The following is a 15,176-nucleotide window of genomic DNA, read 5'->3' on the forward strand; positions in this document are numbered from 1 at the left end:
TGAGAGAACAGGATGCCAGGGGAAGGCAGTTGGAGTGATGCTGCATTGATGGGTTAAAGCCCATCACAGGAACAGCTCTGCCTGCACAAGAGCACATGTTCCTGCCTGCATGGAGCCAGGCAGGGCTGCCCTGGGGAAGCAGTGGGCACCCACACTCACCCCTCTGGCAGATGAGCACTGGCGGATCCCAAGTTCCCCCAGGCTGGCACCGAGTCTCGTAGGTGTTCTCTGCAGCATAACCTGTGTCACACTCAAAGTGAAGAGTCTCCCCAGCTTTGTAGGTGCTCTGCAGATTGTAGACCTTCCCATTCTGCACCTCGGGTGTCTCGCAGCCGATTGCTGCAGGGAATGTGGACAACATCCTTTAAACTTCAATACTTCAATGCATGGGCCAGATCCTGCACACACAGCTTCCCCCCTTCCTGTCACTGCCATAAACCTGCCTGCTCTGATCCTACAGGACATCCAGCAGCCTTCCTGCCAGCCCACACCCAGGAGAGAATCATCCACCCACCTTCACAGCGGGGCAGGGGCCGGCTCCACACCCCAACCTCCGTGCAGGTGATGGACTCATTCCCAACCAGAGTGTATCCATCCTTGCAGCTGTAGTGCACAGCCACTCCCCGGGAAACCTTGCTGAGGGACTGTGCAGTGTGCAGCCCGTTGGCGATGTTCGGTGGCCGAGGACACGTCACCTCTGCAGAGGGAGGAGAAAAGCCCATGAGAGTGTCTGGAAGAGACAATTCCTGAGAGACAGCTCAGCTCCAACCTCCTGCATGTCAGACATGGGGGAAGGTGAAGGGTGAGGGTAGAGGCCTCAAACCCCTGGTACTGCCAGCTCTGTCTTGACAGCAGGCTTTGGATGCTCTGTCTCCCCTCTGACATTTCTGGACAAAGAGTATTGAATTGATTCATAGAAATCCAGCTGGTCATCCCTAAAAAGCTGTGTTGCACCCCCGACCTTGCCTGGTCCCCAGCACCGTCAACATCTGGCTCTCCATGGGCATGCTGGAGCCAGGCTGCCACTGGAGCACAGGGAGGAGGGTGCTGGCTCTAAATTCATGCATCTAAGCTTATTCTTTACATATTAGAAAGCCATATATTTCATTAAAGGGGAATTTAGTCCCTCACTGGAGGTCTCAGAGGTAATGGGAGTGGTAATGTGCTCAGAGCCATACTACAAGTTTGTTCCCTGAGGGGACAGAGCACAGACACACCTTCACAGCGAGGGCCGGGCTGGCTCCAGCTCCCTGAGGCTCTGCAAAATGCATCAGCATTTCCAACCAGGTAATAGCCAGGATTGCAGGTGTATCTTACAGACATTCCCATGGTAAACTCTGCTTTGCCCTGGCCATTGTGGTTTCCATTGGTGATCTCTGGAGGCATGGAGCAGGGTCGGACTGCAAGAGGGAGACAGAAAGTCATAACTCAGAGAGAGAATGGGGTGCCAGGGGAAGGCAGTTGGGGTGATGCTGCATTGATGGGTTAAAGCCCATCACAGGAACAGCTCTGCCTGCACAGGAGCACATGTTCCTGCCTGCATGGAGCCAGGCAGGGCTGCCCTGGGGAAACAGTGGGCACCCACACTCACCCCTCTGGCAGATGAGCCCTGGCGGATCCCAAGTTCCCCCAGGTTGGCACCGAGTCTCGTAGGTGTCCTCTGCAGCATAACCAACATCACAGTCAAAGTGAAGAGTCTCCCCAGCTTTGTAGGTGCTCTGCAGATTGTAGACCTTCCCATTCTGCACCTCGGGTACCTTACAGCCAATTGCTGTGGGAACACGGACAGCATCCTTTAAACTTCAGTGCATGGGCCAGATCCTGCACACACAGCCCTCTTTTCATCACTACCATAAGCCTGCCTGTTCTGTTTGCTACAGGACATCCAGCATCTTTCCTGCCAGCCCCACACCCAGGAGAGAATCATCCACCCACCTTCACAGCGGGGCAGGGGCCGGCTCCACACCCCAACCTCCGTGCAGGTGATGGACTCATTCCCAACCAGAGTGTATCCATCCTTGCAGCTGTAGTGCACAGTCACTCCCCGGGAAACCTTGTCCAGGGACTGTCCATTGTGCAGCCCGTTGGCGATGTTCGGTGGCCGAGGACACGTCCCCTCTGCAGAGGGAAATAAATCACCCTGCGGGTCAGGTGTTTGCCCTTTTGTGAGTTACTAGGACTCTTTAAGTGATGTCAGGGTAATATCCTAAATTCTGTCGCCTTTGTTCCATTTGCTGGACCAAAACATTAGTTAACTAAAGGTGCAGTTGCACCGATATTACAATCACTCCACATCTGGAAGAAATTACTGGCAGTGAGGACAGTCCCAACAGGAGAACTCCCAGGCACATCAGGGGATTTGACAGAAATGCACATGGACATGGAAGCAGCAAGAGCAGCAAGAAGCTCTGATTAACTTCCCGTTCCAGGAGGAAGATGAAAATGCCCCACATCTGACCAGGAGCTGGTAACAGGAATCCCCCCGGGGCAGCCATCCCACAGCTGCCTCAAGATCGTGCCAGGAGGTTCCAGCCCAGGGTTAACTTCTCCCACCGCGGCTTTGCTTTCCCACTGAATTTGGGAGGACACAAGAGGGAGCTTTCCCCCGCGGCCGTCACTGCTCGCACACACTGGGACACTCACCCTTCTTGCACACTGGCAGAGGTGGGTTCCATCTGAAGTCGGTCCCGCAGGTGCTGATGCGGGAGCCCTGCAGGGTGTAGCCCGGGTTGCAGGTGAAGCTCACGATGTCCCCGGGCCTGTAGTAAAGGCGAGCACGGGGTACTCTCGTCCCATACCGGATGTTTGGGAGCGGGCACAGGGGAACTGGAAGAGGGAGAGAAATGAAACGTTTACCTACAGAGCTCCCAGGTGTTGCTGTGGTCGTGGGGATGGTGTCCATGCAGCCCCTTTATCCTGAGCAGTGGGGTGTGGCAGAGGCTGAAGCTGGAGGGCGGTGCCCCCGGGGCTGCAGGACCCCTCCCTGTGTGTCTGGGGGACCCTGCAGCTTCCTCAGCTGGCAAAAACTGGGTATCCAGGCTTTTACATCAATCACCTGGTGAGGCCAAGAGCCCTTTCTGTCCCTGCTACAGGTTTCTGACCCACGGGCTCTGAAGCCCATCCTCTGGGTCTGATCCAACCCAGGCAGGACTAACTGCAGTCCAGGGGTCTGAGTGACCAGGAGCACGTGGATGTGCCAGAGCTGGGTGGGGGGGACATGGCATGGGCTGGGGGTGTTGTGACACACTGTCCATGGCACCAACACGATGGTGTGGGGACACCCCTGTGCCAGCAAGGGGAAACCTCTGCTGCACCTTACAGGGGACCTGCCCACGAGAAGCTGCTCTCCAGGGGTAGCTGGGGGCTGTTTGCATTGATCCCCTGGAGAGAGGGGAAGGCAGACATGCAGAGAGGTGGACAGGTAAGCAGACATCCAGAGCCAAAACCACAAGGAAGAGGTTTTTTTGTTCGCTCAGCAAATATTTGCTCTAGCTACGGGAATGCAGAAAGAACTTAAGAGAAATGCCTCTCTCTGGCAATATCTTTTGTGACTAAAGAGCCACAGCTGGTCTCCCTGAGCTGTTTGGCTGCAGCCCACCTCTGCTGTGCCCCTCACCAGCTCTGAGGTTGGCTTTGCTGGAGACCCACAGCTCTCCAGAATCACAGAGCACATGGGAGCAGTGACAGGAACTTCCAGGAGGCTGGAGAACCAAATGCACATAATTCAGCTGAACACAGAGATAACCAAGTATAACAGAAGAAAATAGAGCAGAAGAAAATACACCTTACTTTTTTTTTAAAAAAATCTAAATGTAACCCAAGCCTTTGCAGCCACTTGTCTGCCACTGAGCCACCCCAGCCAGCTAAGGCAGGAGGGTCAGCCTTGGTCTCTCAAGATGCCAATGACTAATTTACACAATTGAGGATACAGGCAGAAGTCTGCTCCACCCTGCTCAAACCTTGCCAGGGCGGCCAAGTGACAGCACCCACACTAAAAATATGGGAAGGGGGAAAAAAAGCCCTGGGACCAGCAGGGAAGAGCAAAAGGGTCAGCAAGGAGAGGAGCAGCCACGAGAAAGAGGAGGGCTGTGGGAGGAAGGTCCCAGACCTGCCGGTCTCACTCACCTCGAGCCTCAGCCGTGGAGATCAGGAGCCAAGCAGAGCTGCCCAGGAGGCAGAGGGTGAAGGTGAGCACCATGCTCTGCTCCCTGGCACAGACTGTGGCTCCTGGGGGGGCGGTGGGAAGATATGGACACCCCAGTTCCCCCCGGCACCCCCCGCCTGTGGAAGGAGCCTCAGCCGCGGGACTTCCCGGGGCCGCGGGACAGGAACCCATGGGCTCCCCGGCTCAGGGGAGGCTGCAGGTGCCCCACGCTGCTGCTGCTGGTTTGGAAGGGGAGGATGGGCCCCCAGGACCCTCAGGCATCTGTGGAAGAGGAGGTGTGGGTGCAGGCAGAGGTGCTGTAGCCGAGCTGTGCTGTCATGCAGAGCATCCTCCCCTGGGGAAGTGGCCTCAGGTCCCCAGGTGGTGATGGCACCTGAAAAGACACAGCACAGCTCACCTGGGTATGGGAAGGGCAGAGAGTGGCATTCCCTCCTCCCAAACAAATGGGACCAGCAGCAGTTGTGGACCTGAATCCTCCTAACCCAACCCTGGCTGCTCTAGGGCTCATCCCCTGCCCCTGGTTGGAAGAATAAAACCCCTCAGACAGGACTTTTTGGGGAAGGAGCAGCCCCAGCACCCTGTAGCTCCTCACCTCACATAGCAGGCTCCTCACTGAGCCTAAAACAAGCAGCAAGGCACGTCTTACTCAAGTCTTTTTATCCCTTTTATTGACAGAGAGCTTCCAATATTTACATGTCCAACATTCACACTTCAGAATTGCCCTTGGTCGTTTACACTCAGATTATAAAGTAAAAACATGTACAACTCCATTACAAACACAGTAGATAAACCCTCTTCACTGGTAAATTTTGGCAACCACACCTGTAAGTTACATCACAGCATTCACAATTCCTTTCATTTGGTTGTGGGGAGATCATTCCAAGCTGGTCCCCAAATCAAGTGTTAAATCATTCAGAAAAATCAGTCTGGATGATGGAGTAGGAACAATTGTGCTGGGATTAAAATAACAAAACCAAACACAACCCAAAGACACAAGGCTTTAGGAGGTGTTTTGTCCATCCAGTCACTCATATGGTTTATGGTAAGAGATAAATAAAAATAACTGGCAACAGGAAAGTGCTTGAAAACAGGATCTCGCAGTGCCCCTGTGACAGCTGAACAGGACAGTGCTCTGCTGGGAACAGAGAACTTCGTGGGTCTATTTGGAACAAGACCAACATGTTGATGGAAATGGCTATTTGTGTTTTTCCTTCTTATTAGATGTGTGTTCCTGTTAACAGGAAACCACTGGTGAAAATGGAGAAACAAAAAGTCTGTAGTAGACAGGTTTTGCTCCCAACTGTGCATCACAAGAAGCTCACAGATGGGTGACTTACCTCAGCAGCAGACAAAACCCCAAACCTCAAAATCTTGCTTTACCAGCAGCTAAAAGTCTGCGTGTCTCAGGCTTAACAAGTTTAAATTCCTTCACAGTCTTGTTTCCCTTATAAACAGGAAACCTTCCAGTATTTATTTTATGAGATGACACCTCTCTAGCTTATCAAGTGATCCTTTAGCCAGGCTGAGCTCAAACCAGGAAAGGACACCAAGGCCCCAGCGTGGCCCTTCTATCAGCTAAACAAATCAAGGGCATTTTTGCCTGTGCCTTTGGCTTAGACAAGGAGAGTGAGGTCCCACACACTTCCTCCCTCCCCTCTGTCTGCCCTCACACACCGTCCTCAGCACAGCAACAACTAGGTCAGGTCAGGCAGGATGAAAAAGTGCACAAAAGGTGTGGGGTTGGTGTCCTGTTCCCCATGGAGGAGCACAGGAAGGCTTTGGCTTGGTGTCCATCTGCACCTACCTTGGATGAGGCATCACAGCGAGAGTCCCCCTGTGCAGGAGCCCCTCAGCCCTGCCACGAGTGGAGCAAGAGTCCAAAAATCTGCTTTTCCTCCCCAGCACTACGGAATTCCTGAGACATCCAGAGGCTGAGCTGGCACCAGCTGACCCACAGTGTGAGCCAGGATAGTCAGGGTGTACAGCACCCCCTGAAAAATCCTTTTTAAATGCAAATTCAGACATTCCTCACACCGGTCACTTGAGCAGCAAAAGGTTCATATGCAGAGACTCTGATGTTTGGTGGCACCTGCAATTCTACATCCAGGCCAGACCCTGGAGCAGCTCCACTTCTTCCTGGGGCCTTCAGCCCACTGAGAGCTTCAGCACTTCAAGAGAAGCTCCAGTGAGTTCAGGGACAGGAGCTGTTTCCATGATGTACTTGTGGAGAAGCCTCAACACGACACAAAGAGAGTGCCAGGGCAGAAACCTTCAGCTGAAGCTTAAAACTAACTTTAGTTCCTACAGGAAGGGTCAGAATAGCTGTTCTTTGCTATAAAAGCACTGAAACTTTTTCTCTCAGGTAAAATTCCTGCTGTTGCACAACAGTTCATATTCACCTTGAAGTAACAGCTGCAACTGTGCTTTATATGAAGAAGAATGTGAATATCTGAAGTGACTCAACGTGGCAATTAGTGCTGTGGTTCAGTTGATATGGTGGTGTTTTGTCAAAGGTTGGACTTGATGATCTTGGAGGTCTTTTCCAACCTTAACAATTCTGTGATTTTCAGTGCTGTCAGTGCTCGCAGATAATGCCCAATTTATACATCCCATTTGTTTCAAGCAATTTGCTTAAGGAGGTATCACTCACATGAAGACATTTACTTTAACCCTCTCAGCAGGGGCAGGATTTTCCACCTCAGGACACTTCAGAAACCCGTAAGTCCTGATCAGGACCAGGCACACCATGACCTTAGAGGGGCTGAGGAACCCAACGTGCAGAGGTACCCAAAGCTCAGGATTTTCTTGAGCTTCCTCTATTACAGCCTGAAGGTCTTTGGCATCTTTGTGACTTAACAGGGGGATAACTGCACTTGATTTCTGGACAGCATTCCAGCCAGGTGGCAGAGAGCTTCCCACTCCATTCCAGCCCCACGAGCTGCTGTGTCCAACACAACGTGCTGCAGCTGCAGCCAGGAGTGTGAGTTCCTCCCAGGCAGCAGCTGGAACATCTGGGCTTTGCCAGCCAAGGCCTGTTGGTTGCTGCTCCAGGGCCAGTTTCACAGGAGGGAAAAGCAGAGCACTGGGATCAGTCTTGAGTCCAACACGTCTACAGGTGCCTTCTCACTGTGCCTGTTCCCAAACTTAGATGTTCATGATCAGCATTGCCAGGAGGAGGGGGAAGATTCCTACAAGGTACAAATAAGAAGCTTCAGGTTTCACTTCAAACATAGTTAAATATCTTTTCCCTCCTTGTTCCCCTTTACATTCCCCTCTCCCTTTTCAGTTCATGATCCTAAAGCACCAATGATACCAACATGACCAGAGACTGTAACAAAAGGCTTTTAAGCCCATTACAAGCAGAACACACAGGAGACAAGAACAAAGACAGGCAGGAGCCAGGTACAGGGGTTCAGGAATTTGTATTACTTACCAACAACGATCATGTTTGCTCCTGGAAAGGAAAGGAGACAAAACATGAAACTCTGCACCCATCCAGCACAGTTATTCCTAAACTACACAACATGCAGTGTCTCAAACTGGAGCAAATGAGCGTGGAAAACAAGCAACACACAGAATGGGAAATAGAGGCTCCCTCCCCTTTGCCAGCATAATTTCTGAACTGTACAGGAATACTGCAGCAAAGGCCTCACAGCTGGAATTGTATTGAAATCCTGATTTTTAGGGTTGATTGATTAAGAAGCACAAGGAAGAGCAGCCCAAGCCCACCAGCAAGGCAGCCACACCAGAGCAGTTCCAGCTGTTATCTTAATGGCTCTGTGCAGGGTTTTTCCCTCTTACTTGAGCAGTAGGGAGGTGCTGGGTCCCAGCGAACTCCATTTCCTGATGCCACACATCTGGCAGAAGGGTTTATTACCTCATGCCTAAGGAAAGAGAAGAAGTTTACTCCTTTCCAGAAGGGGTTTTTCCCCACTCCCCAACCACCACACACAGGCAAGTGATTAAGCAGAGGCCGTCCTGCTGTGAAATGGGGTGTGGCCACAAAGTAAAAACAGCAATAAGAGCTGAATCAGAGCAGTTCACTGCATCAAGCACAGGTGTCTGACCACACACTGACCTCACTGGAGCCAAAATACACACTTGCACTGGGAAACCAAGGAAGCTGCCCTGTCCATGGACCCCCAGGATGGTCCCTTCCAAGCAGCGACCCACTCACCCAGAATTGCAGGTGAACTTCACAACTGTTTCAAAGGGGAAAGTTGTTTCATTTCCAGCCACATTCCCGTTTTTTACTTCAGGAGGAGAGCATTGCTGTCCTAGAAAAAAAAAGAAAGCAGCACAGGAATTACTTCAAACCCGTGGCATGACCCAGTTTTCAGAGCAACATCCCAAGCACACCCAGATCCCTCCCACAGCCGGGCAAGGCAGGAGAGGAACAGAGACACTCACGGACACAGAAGTCTGGGTCTGCAGCAGACCAGGTCTCATTACTCTGACAAATGACAGTAGAGGACTTTCCAGGTGCTGCCTTATACCCTGGGTTACACCGATAGTCCAGCTTGGTTCCAAACTCAGAGCTGTCACCCACAGGTGTTGGTAGTTCAGCAAAAGGGAAGCGTGGAGGGGAACCACAGCGGACTAACGGTGGGAGACAAACACAAGGCTGGTTACAGAACACACCCAAGGGGTCTGCAATGACAGCAGTGAACTGCATGCTTTGGAGCACACAGCCTGCTTGAATGTCTGGGGCACAGTTTGTATCCGAGCCTTTCAGCAAAGAGCAGTGGATGTCACAGCTTGCTTAACCAGATTGGGTAAATCTGCCTCAGAGATGCTCCTTCCCTGCCCACCAACCCAACCTGCAGGGCCCCCCTTCAGCTGAGCTCGAAGCCAAAGCATCCCCAACAGGTCTGCAAGCTGCTGAACCAAACCTGGCAGATGTGGAAGACAACTGTTTCTCTCCTTTCAGCGAGCTTTTGGATCATTTGCTATTCCCAAATAAACAGCTTCGGGCCTGGGCTGCCACGCTGAGGACCCAAGGGGGTCTTGCCTCTGCAAAGGCATGGCTGCAAGTGCACAAGGTTTGAAGTGGACCTGCTCTACAGCTCTTAGACCTACTTCACCACAATTGCTCAAGGAAATAAACTTGTTTCTACTCACTTTGGTCACATGTTGGCAGAGGTGGAGTCCAGGAACTGTTTGCTTCACAGGTAACTACACTACTACCGTTCATTTTAAAACCAGGATTACACTCAAAGCTCACTGTATCTTTATATGTGTGCTCAAGGCCAAAGCCAGACAACCTTTTCCCATTTTTCACGACTGGATCTTCACAGCTGACCACTGGAAGTGAAAATAGGACGATGAGAAAATTTATTAGAAGAAAAAGCCCTGCAGTGACACAAGAAGCTTACTGAGCTCACTAAGAAAATCATAGGATGATTGAATGATTTGGGTTGGAAGGGACCTTAAAGATCTTCTAGTTCCAAGTCCCTGCCATGGGCAGGGATGCCACCTACTAGATTAGAACTGCTGTCCTCTCACTTTGAGAGAGGCAGGTCCCCTGTGAGGTGCAACCACTCAGAACAGAGACATCATTAGGAAGCTGCACTTCATTTTTCATCTGCAGGAAGCCCTGGGCATGGGCAGGGAGAGGGAGGATTTCTGCAGGTTGAAGAATCCTGCCTCTGGCCATGACCTGGGAGCCCACAGCATTAAGCTTCCTGGAAATCCTTTTAGGATCAAATCAACCTTCTCATGTTTGGCAGCCCCTCGGGAAGGTACAGACTGGGAGAGGGATGAGAAACAAAGCTGAAAGAATAAGGAGAGAAAGAAAGCACTTACTTTTGCATTCGGGGGCTGGACCATTCCAGGTTCCCTGGTAGTTAGGACCCATTGTACAGTAAATTGTGACATCTCCAATAAGAGACAAACCGGCGTTACAGCTGTAACTTACAGACGTGCCAAAGGTGAATTCTCCTTCCCCACCAAGGAGCTGCCCATTCTTGATTTCAGGAGGTGGTGGGCAGGCAATAACTGCATGGGAAGGAAACAGTAAGGAAACGAAGGAATATTTCCATCAAATATGAAATACAGATTTAACTACTAAAGCAAAAACCCCACAACCCAAACCAAAAAGACACAAGACAGGGAAGCACCCCAGAAGCCATCACCTCAACCTAAAGTCTGGAATGTGCCCTACCGTTCTGAATGTTTTCCAGAGTTTCTTTTTCTAAAATGGATAAAGGGGAAAACAGCAAAATGGCATCTGTTGTCCAAGAGCTGCCACCACAGAAGAGGCCTTTTGGGGGCAGTGAATGTGGTCTCTCCAGGCAGTTTGGCCCCCTCACCTTTGTTATGCTGACAAGGATGAGCCAGAACACCCGTTATAGTAGCAAAGCATCTAAACTATCAGCAGCTGACAGTCAGGCCTATCCCACAGTGTGCTAAAAAAGCCCAAATAGCACCATCAAGACTCTTTATCACTTATTTCCCCTTTGAAAATAAAGACTTTGGATGTGCAGCCACGTCTGAAGGCATCTCAGTCCCAGTCAACCACAGCTCCTGACAAAGCAATTCAGCAGGAAGTTTCTCATGGATCTGACTACAGAGCTGCTGCCAACATCCACAGACCCTCCTTTCTATTTAAATTTTCACTCTCAGCTCCAGAGGGAGGGGTAAGGAGTCAGTCTCATTAAAGGCTAAAGGAATTTGCATTAGGTACCAAGAAGAGATAATCCACCTGCCAGTCCCCAAACCAGCAGATACATTACAATAGCATTGAGGAAGAGATGTGCATAAACCAGTTAAGATCTGCTTACTCTCACAGATTGGAATGTTATCCCAGTAAACTTCACCATTTTTAAATACACACTGTGCAGTTGGTGGCCCAACTAGTCGGTACCTGAGAAAAGGAAAGGTTGAATCTCTTTGAAAAAAAGCAAAAACTTTGAGAAATTGAGAAAGTTGTACAGTTTCTAGTGGTATTCTCTGGAGAAGCTGAACCCTAGGGTACAAGCAGCCAGCCCTCCTATGAAATACCATTTTCTCAACACCTAAAGGAATGCAATACATGATGCAATTGGAGGAAACTGAATTCTTGCACAAGCTCACAGGACCACGAGCAAGACTTCATCTCACCCTGCATCTGTTCAGCCCCGTCTGTGCAGTGGCAGATCCAAACAGCAGCTTATCTTCTGAGCAGAGCCAGGTGTTACTGACATACTGAACCACCCTCCTTCCCTTTCCCAGCATTTTCCAGGACACCAGAGCCTCTTTATCTCAGCCATGGGCAGCCAGACCCAGCTTGCAACAACAAACGCTGAATTGCTAACGAGCAGCAACAGGAAAGGAACCCAATTCTTCGCAAAGCAGCCAAAAAGCAATCTGCAAAATCCACACCCTCAGGCCCGAGGATTATTATGTTTTGACAGCAAGAGCAGAGGGACAGCTCACCCCCTGTGGCTCCCTGCTCCAAACACCTCCCACCGTGCCTGTGCTTGCAGAGGAGCAGCCCCAGCTGTTCAAAGCCTCCCAGTGTCCCCCGGGTGCTGTCACCCCACCTCGACTCACCAGGAGCTTGGGCTGACACTTACCCAATGTTACAGGTGAAGGTTATGGTCGCCCCAAGCAGCAGATTGGTGCTGCTGTGAAAGTTGCCATTCGGGATGTCCGGTTGCCCACACGACTTTCCTGGAAGGGCAAGTGCTCAGCATTACCTCTATTTATAGGATTAGAGTGAAATCCAGCTGACAGTAGCTGTTCAGTGTCATTACTGACTAATTGACCGTTTATCAGGCACCTGACTGCCCCGAGAGCAAGCACTAGCACTTGCAGAAGAGATACAAGAGCCACATTAATTTCCGAGGAACTGAAAGTTAAAACTTAAACGAAAAGCAAATAACAGAACAGAAAAGGCTGAGGACAAGTTAGAAAAAGCTAAGGTTTATGTGCTTGCTGAAAAAAAGACACTGATAAAAAACCCAGAGGTCTTGGTCCACAGGGAAATAGCGTGAAGGGGATGGGGACAGGATGTCACATGGGGACAACAGACACTCACAGCCTCCTCCACACCGTCCCTTGTTTCTGTGTGAATATATCACAGCACTAACGCTGCACCACCAGATGGTAAAGTCAGAATGGCAGAGATCATCTCCCAGAGATTAACATTTCTAAGCAAAAGGGCCACCCCGCGCAGGCACCCAGGGTGGGCACTTGTTTTAACTGCCCTAAAACAGGGATAGGGGAGCATCGTTCTGAGCCGGGCTGAGCCGTGAAGGGGTTTGTGGTGCTGCAGGGGCTGTGCCCGCCCCCCAAGCCCACCACGGGGGAACCCACCGATGCAGAAGTCGGGCTGCTCCGACCAGGTGGAGTTGGGGAGGCAGGTGACCACGGGGGCCTGGTCCCCGTTCCTCACGTACCCCGGGCGGCAGCGGTACCTCAGCTGGGTCCCCACGGGGTAGGATTCCTGGGGGGTCGTGGTGAGCTCCGCAAAGACGAAAGTCGGCGCCTGCGGGCAGACCCCTGCGGGCAGAAAGGTGATGGTGACGGGGCCCGTCCGAGCCCTTCCCCGCGCAGCCCCGCCCCAGCCCCATTTCCACGCGGGTCCACCCCGGCCCCACGCAGCCCCTGTCCCGCCGGGTCCCCGCTCACCCCAAGCGCCGGGCAGTGCCAGCAGCAGCGCCAAGAGCCAGCGCAGAGCCATGGCCGGAGCTGGGGCCGCTCCCGGTGCCAGGTCCCTCCCGGTGCCGGCTCCGCGGGATGCGCAGGGATGCGGAGCGCGGCTCTCCCCGGGACAGACGCGGATCCCTGTCGCGGCTGTTGCACGAAGGGACTCTTTTCCTCGGGCTGCTGAGGGAAACGAGTGCCTCGGCTCCTCTGTGCCCCTGGCGCTGTGGGCGGCGGCTCCTCAGCTAATTCCCAAGGCAATTCCCTCACCTGTCCCGGCGGCTCCCAGGGCGCTGCCGTTTTATAGTTTAATGGGTAGGAAATGATGCCGCTTAACAAACGAGGAACAGCCAGGGTTCCTTCCTCCTCCCCTCGGCCTCTCCTGCCCCACCCGATTCCAGGGAAGGAGTTTACCTTTGGGATGCATAACCCAACACGTAGCATGCGTGACTTACCCCAAACAGCTGTAAACACGTGGAGTGTCTGCCTTGTGAAGGCTCCTTATTCCTGGTCACCAAACACTTGGTCCTCAACTCAAGGACAGCCTGAGATCACCGCAGATGTGTTTTTTTCCGAAGAGCACTTGTCCTCCTGCCACACCGTGTTGCACCATTCCTAGGTGTTGCAAAAGTGTCACAGGAGTTGTGTGACCAGTCTGTGAACTGTAGGGCTGGTTGCAGTCAAAAGAGCCAGTCGGGGTCACGAACAGCACGATTTATTGGATGCAACATATGCAGTTCTTTTGGATTGCTGGTGGTAAATGGATTAAGTGCAGAATAGCTGCAGAGAGCACTAACAATACAACTGCAATCCCAAGCCTAATTTCCCGTGTCAACACTTGGCACAGCAGAGGGCACAAGACTTGCCAAGAGATGTCTCTTCTGGGGAGGGGGAGGAGGACAAACATGTCGATCTGTCCCTGCAATTTCATGTCGAATTCTTCTCCCTGAGTTGTATACAAACACAGGGTACATTTTATACCTTATTAACCCCTACTGAGCAGAGTGCTGTGGTCAAAGCTTCTGGTTTTTGTGGTTGTGTTGTACAGAATATTTCCTGGTAGGAGTTGTGCTTGGTTTGCACAAACCCTTTTGGAATATCAGGTGGAAGATGAGACTGTGAAGCTTCCACCTCATTCCATTGTTCTTCCCCGATGCCACGGCAACACAAACTGCAAGACCTCCGTCAGGTGTCCATGTTTGCACCATTACATATTGAATTTTGCACTTTCTTCACTGTTTTCTGCTTCCAGCACTGTGTCATTGCTTCACCAAGAGGTGATTGACCTTCTGTGCCAGCCAGGTGAGGTTTAGGGCACGCTGGGGGGACCACCTGGCACCCCTGAACAGCCCCTGCTGCCTCCAGCCCTGCATTCCAAGGGATGAGCAAGCAGGGACAGGGAGGGACAGCAGGCAGGGCGTGGGACAGCTCACATGCTCAGGTGGCCATTGCCTCTCCCTCTCCTCCAAGCAGATTTACACCTGCCAGCACAAGCCCATGGAAATGTGCTGTGCCCCAGTTTGATAAGAGATACAACAGAAGGATCTGGGGACTGTGTGGTGCTTTTGTCCTCCCCGTGGCACTGCCCGTTTGCCACCCCCATCTGGGTGTTTTCCAGAGCCCCCATCAATGCAATCTCTTGGCAAACACTGATAAAGCAGAAAGGCAAATGTTACAGCCTCTGCTTTATCAATATTTTGTCCCCTGTATCAAACTGAGTACAAGCTGCGCATGGAGCACGGAGCTGAATCCTGGGAACATCCCGCTGGAGCTGCAGCCTGGTTTTTTGGGTAGAGAACACAAAACCAGCGCAGGAACACTGAGGGTTGACCGAGGGAAGGTTCCACCCGGGGAGGAGCACACACCTTCCCTGGCACTGCCCGGAGTGGGCACGGGCTCCACGCCAGCAGTGGCACCTCAGCTCTGTCATCACAGTTCCCAGGAAAGGCTGGGCACAGCTGTGGGTGCCAGGGCAACAACAGCAATTATCTGAGCAGAAGCAATCAGTGAGCTCGATTACATCCGGCAAAGAATGAGGCTGCAAAATCACTTCAAGCACTCTAGGAGAAGGCTGGATTAGTAAACACGAAATAAACCCCCAAGCCAGCATACCAGTATTCCTTATTTTAGATTCCTTTTATTTACAAAACAGTTTTACCATAAATACTCTAATTTTTACACTTGCTCCTGATCACTTGTTCCTGAAAGGAACCTCAGTAAAAAAAAAAGTTTAAAAAATGCGAATAAATCTTGTAAGATTGTGCAAAAAGAGGGTGCCTATTGCGAAAGATTTACTGAATTTTTAAAGCCTTGCTTTAAGAGCTGCAAAAATAGTTTTTTCATACAAAAATAAACAAAGTAGGTATTAAACCAACACGGAGCT

The 15,176-nt window shown here is 51.5% G+C and overlaps 1 protein-coding gene across 1 annotated transcript; it reads right to left on the minus strand.

The window, feature by feature from the left end:
* Positions 1–7,183: 7,183 nt before the first annotated feature.
* Positions 7,184–12,834, minus strand: LOC113986224 (membrane cofactor protein-like). Its single transcript, XM_027717767.2, has 11 exons — positions 12,779–12,834; positions 12,464–12,649; positions 11,722–11,818; positions 10,948–11,030; positions 9,971–10,162; positions 9,287–9,469; positions 8,576–8,764; positions 8,343–8,442; positions 7,967–8,049; positions 7,599–7,619; positions 7,184–7,353 (listed from the first exon to the last, which is right to left on the minus strand). The coding sequence occupies exons 1-11, from the start codon at positions 12,828–12,830 to the stop codon at positions 7,310–7,312; spliced, it is 1,230 nt and encodes a 409-aa protein (XP_027573568.2). The 5' UTR covers positions 12,831–12,834; the 3' UTR covers positions 7,184–7,309.
* Positions 12,835–15,176: the final 2,342 nt, after the last annotated feature.

The sequence above is a fragment of the Pipra filicauda genome, unplaced genomic scaffold, assembly GCF_003945595.2.
Source record: "Pipra filicauda isolate LSUMZ 115617 unplaced genomic scaffold, ASM394559v2 scaffold460_size520110_pilon, whole genome shotgun sequence".
NCBI lineage: Eukaryota > Metazoa > Chordata > Aves > Passeriformes > Pipridae > Pipra > Pipra filicauda.

What these genes read in the sequence shown, in the direction of transcription:
- LOC113986224 (XM_027717767.2), bottom strand. Translation starts at nt 12,830, where the DNA reads ATGGCTCTGCGCTGGCTCTTGGCGCTGCTGCTGGCACTGCCCGGCGCT. An exon ending in GGCACTGCCCGGCGCTTGGG is followed by an intron (nt 12,650 to 12,778) that starts GTGAGCGGGGAC and finishes TTCTGCCCGCAG; the next exon opens with GGGTCTGCCCGCAGGCGCCG. An exon ending in ACCTTCACCTGTAACATTGG is followed by an intron (nt 11,031 to 11,721) that starts GTAAGTGTCAGC and finishes TCCTTTTCTCAG; the next exon opens with GTACCGACTAGTTGGGCCAC.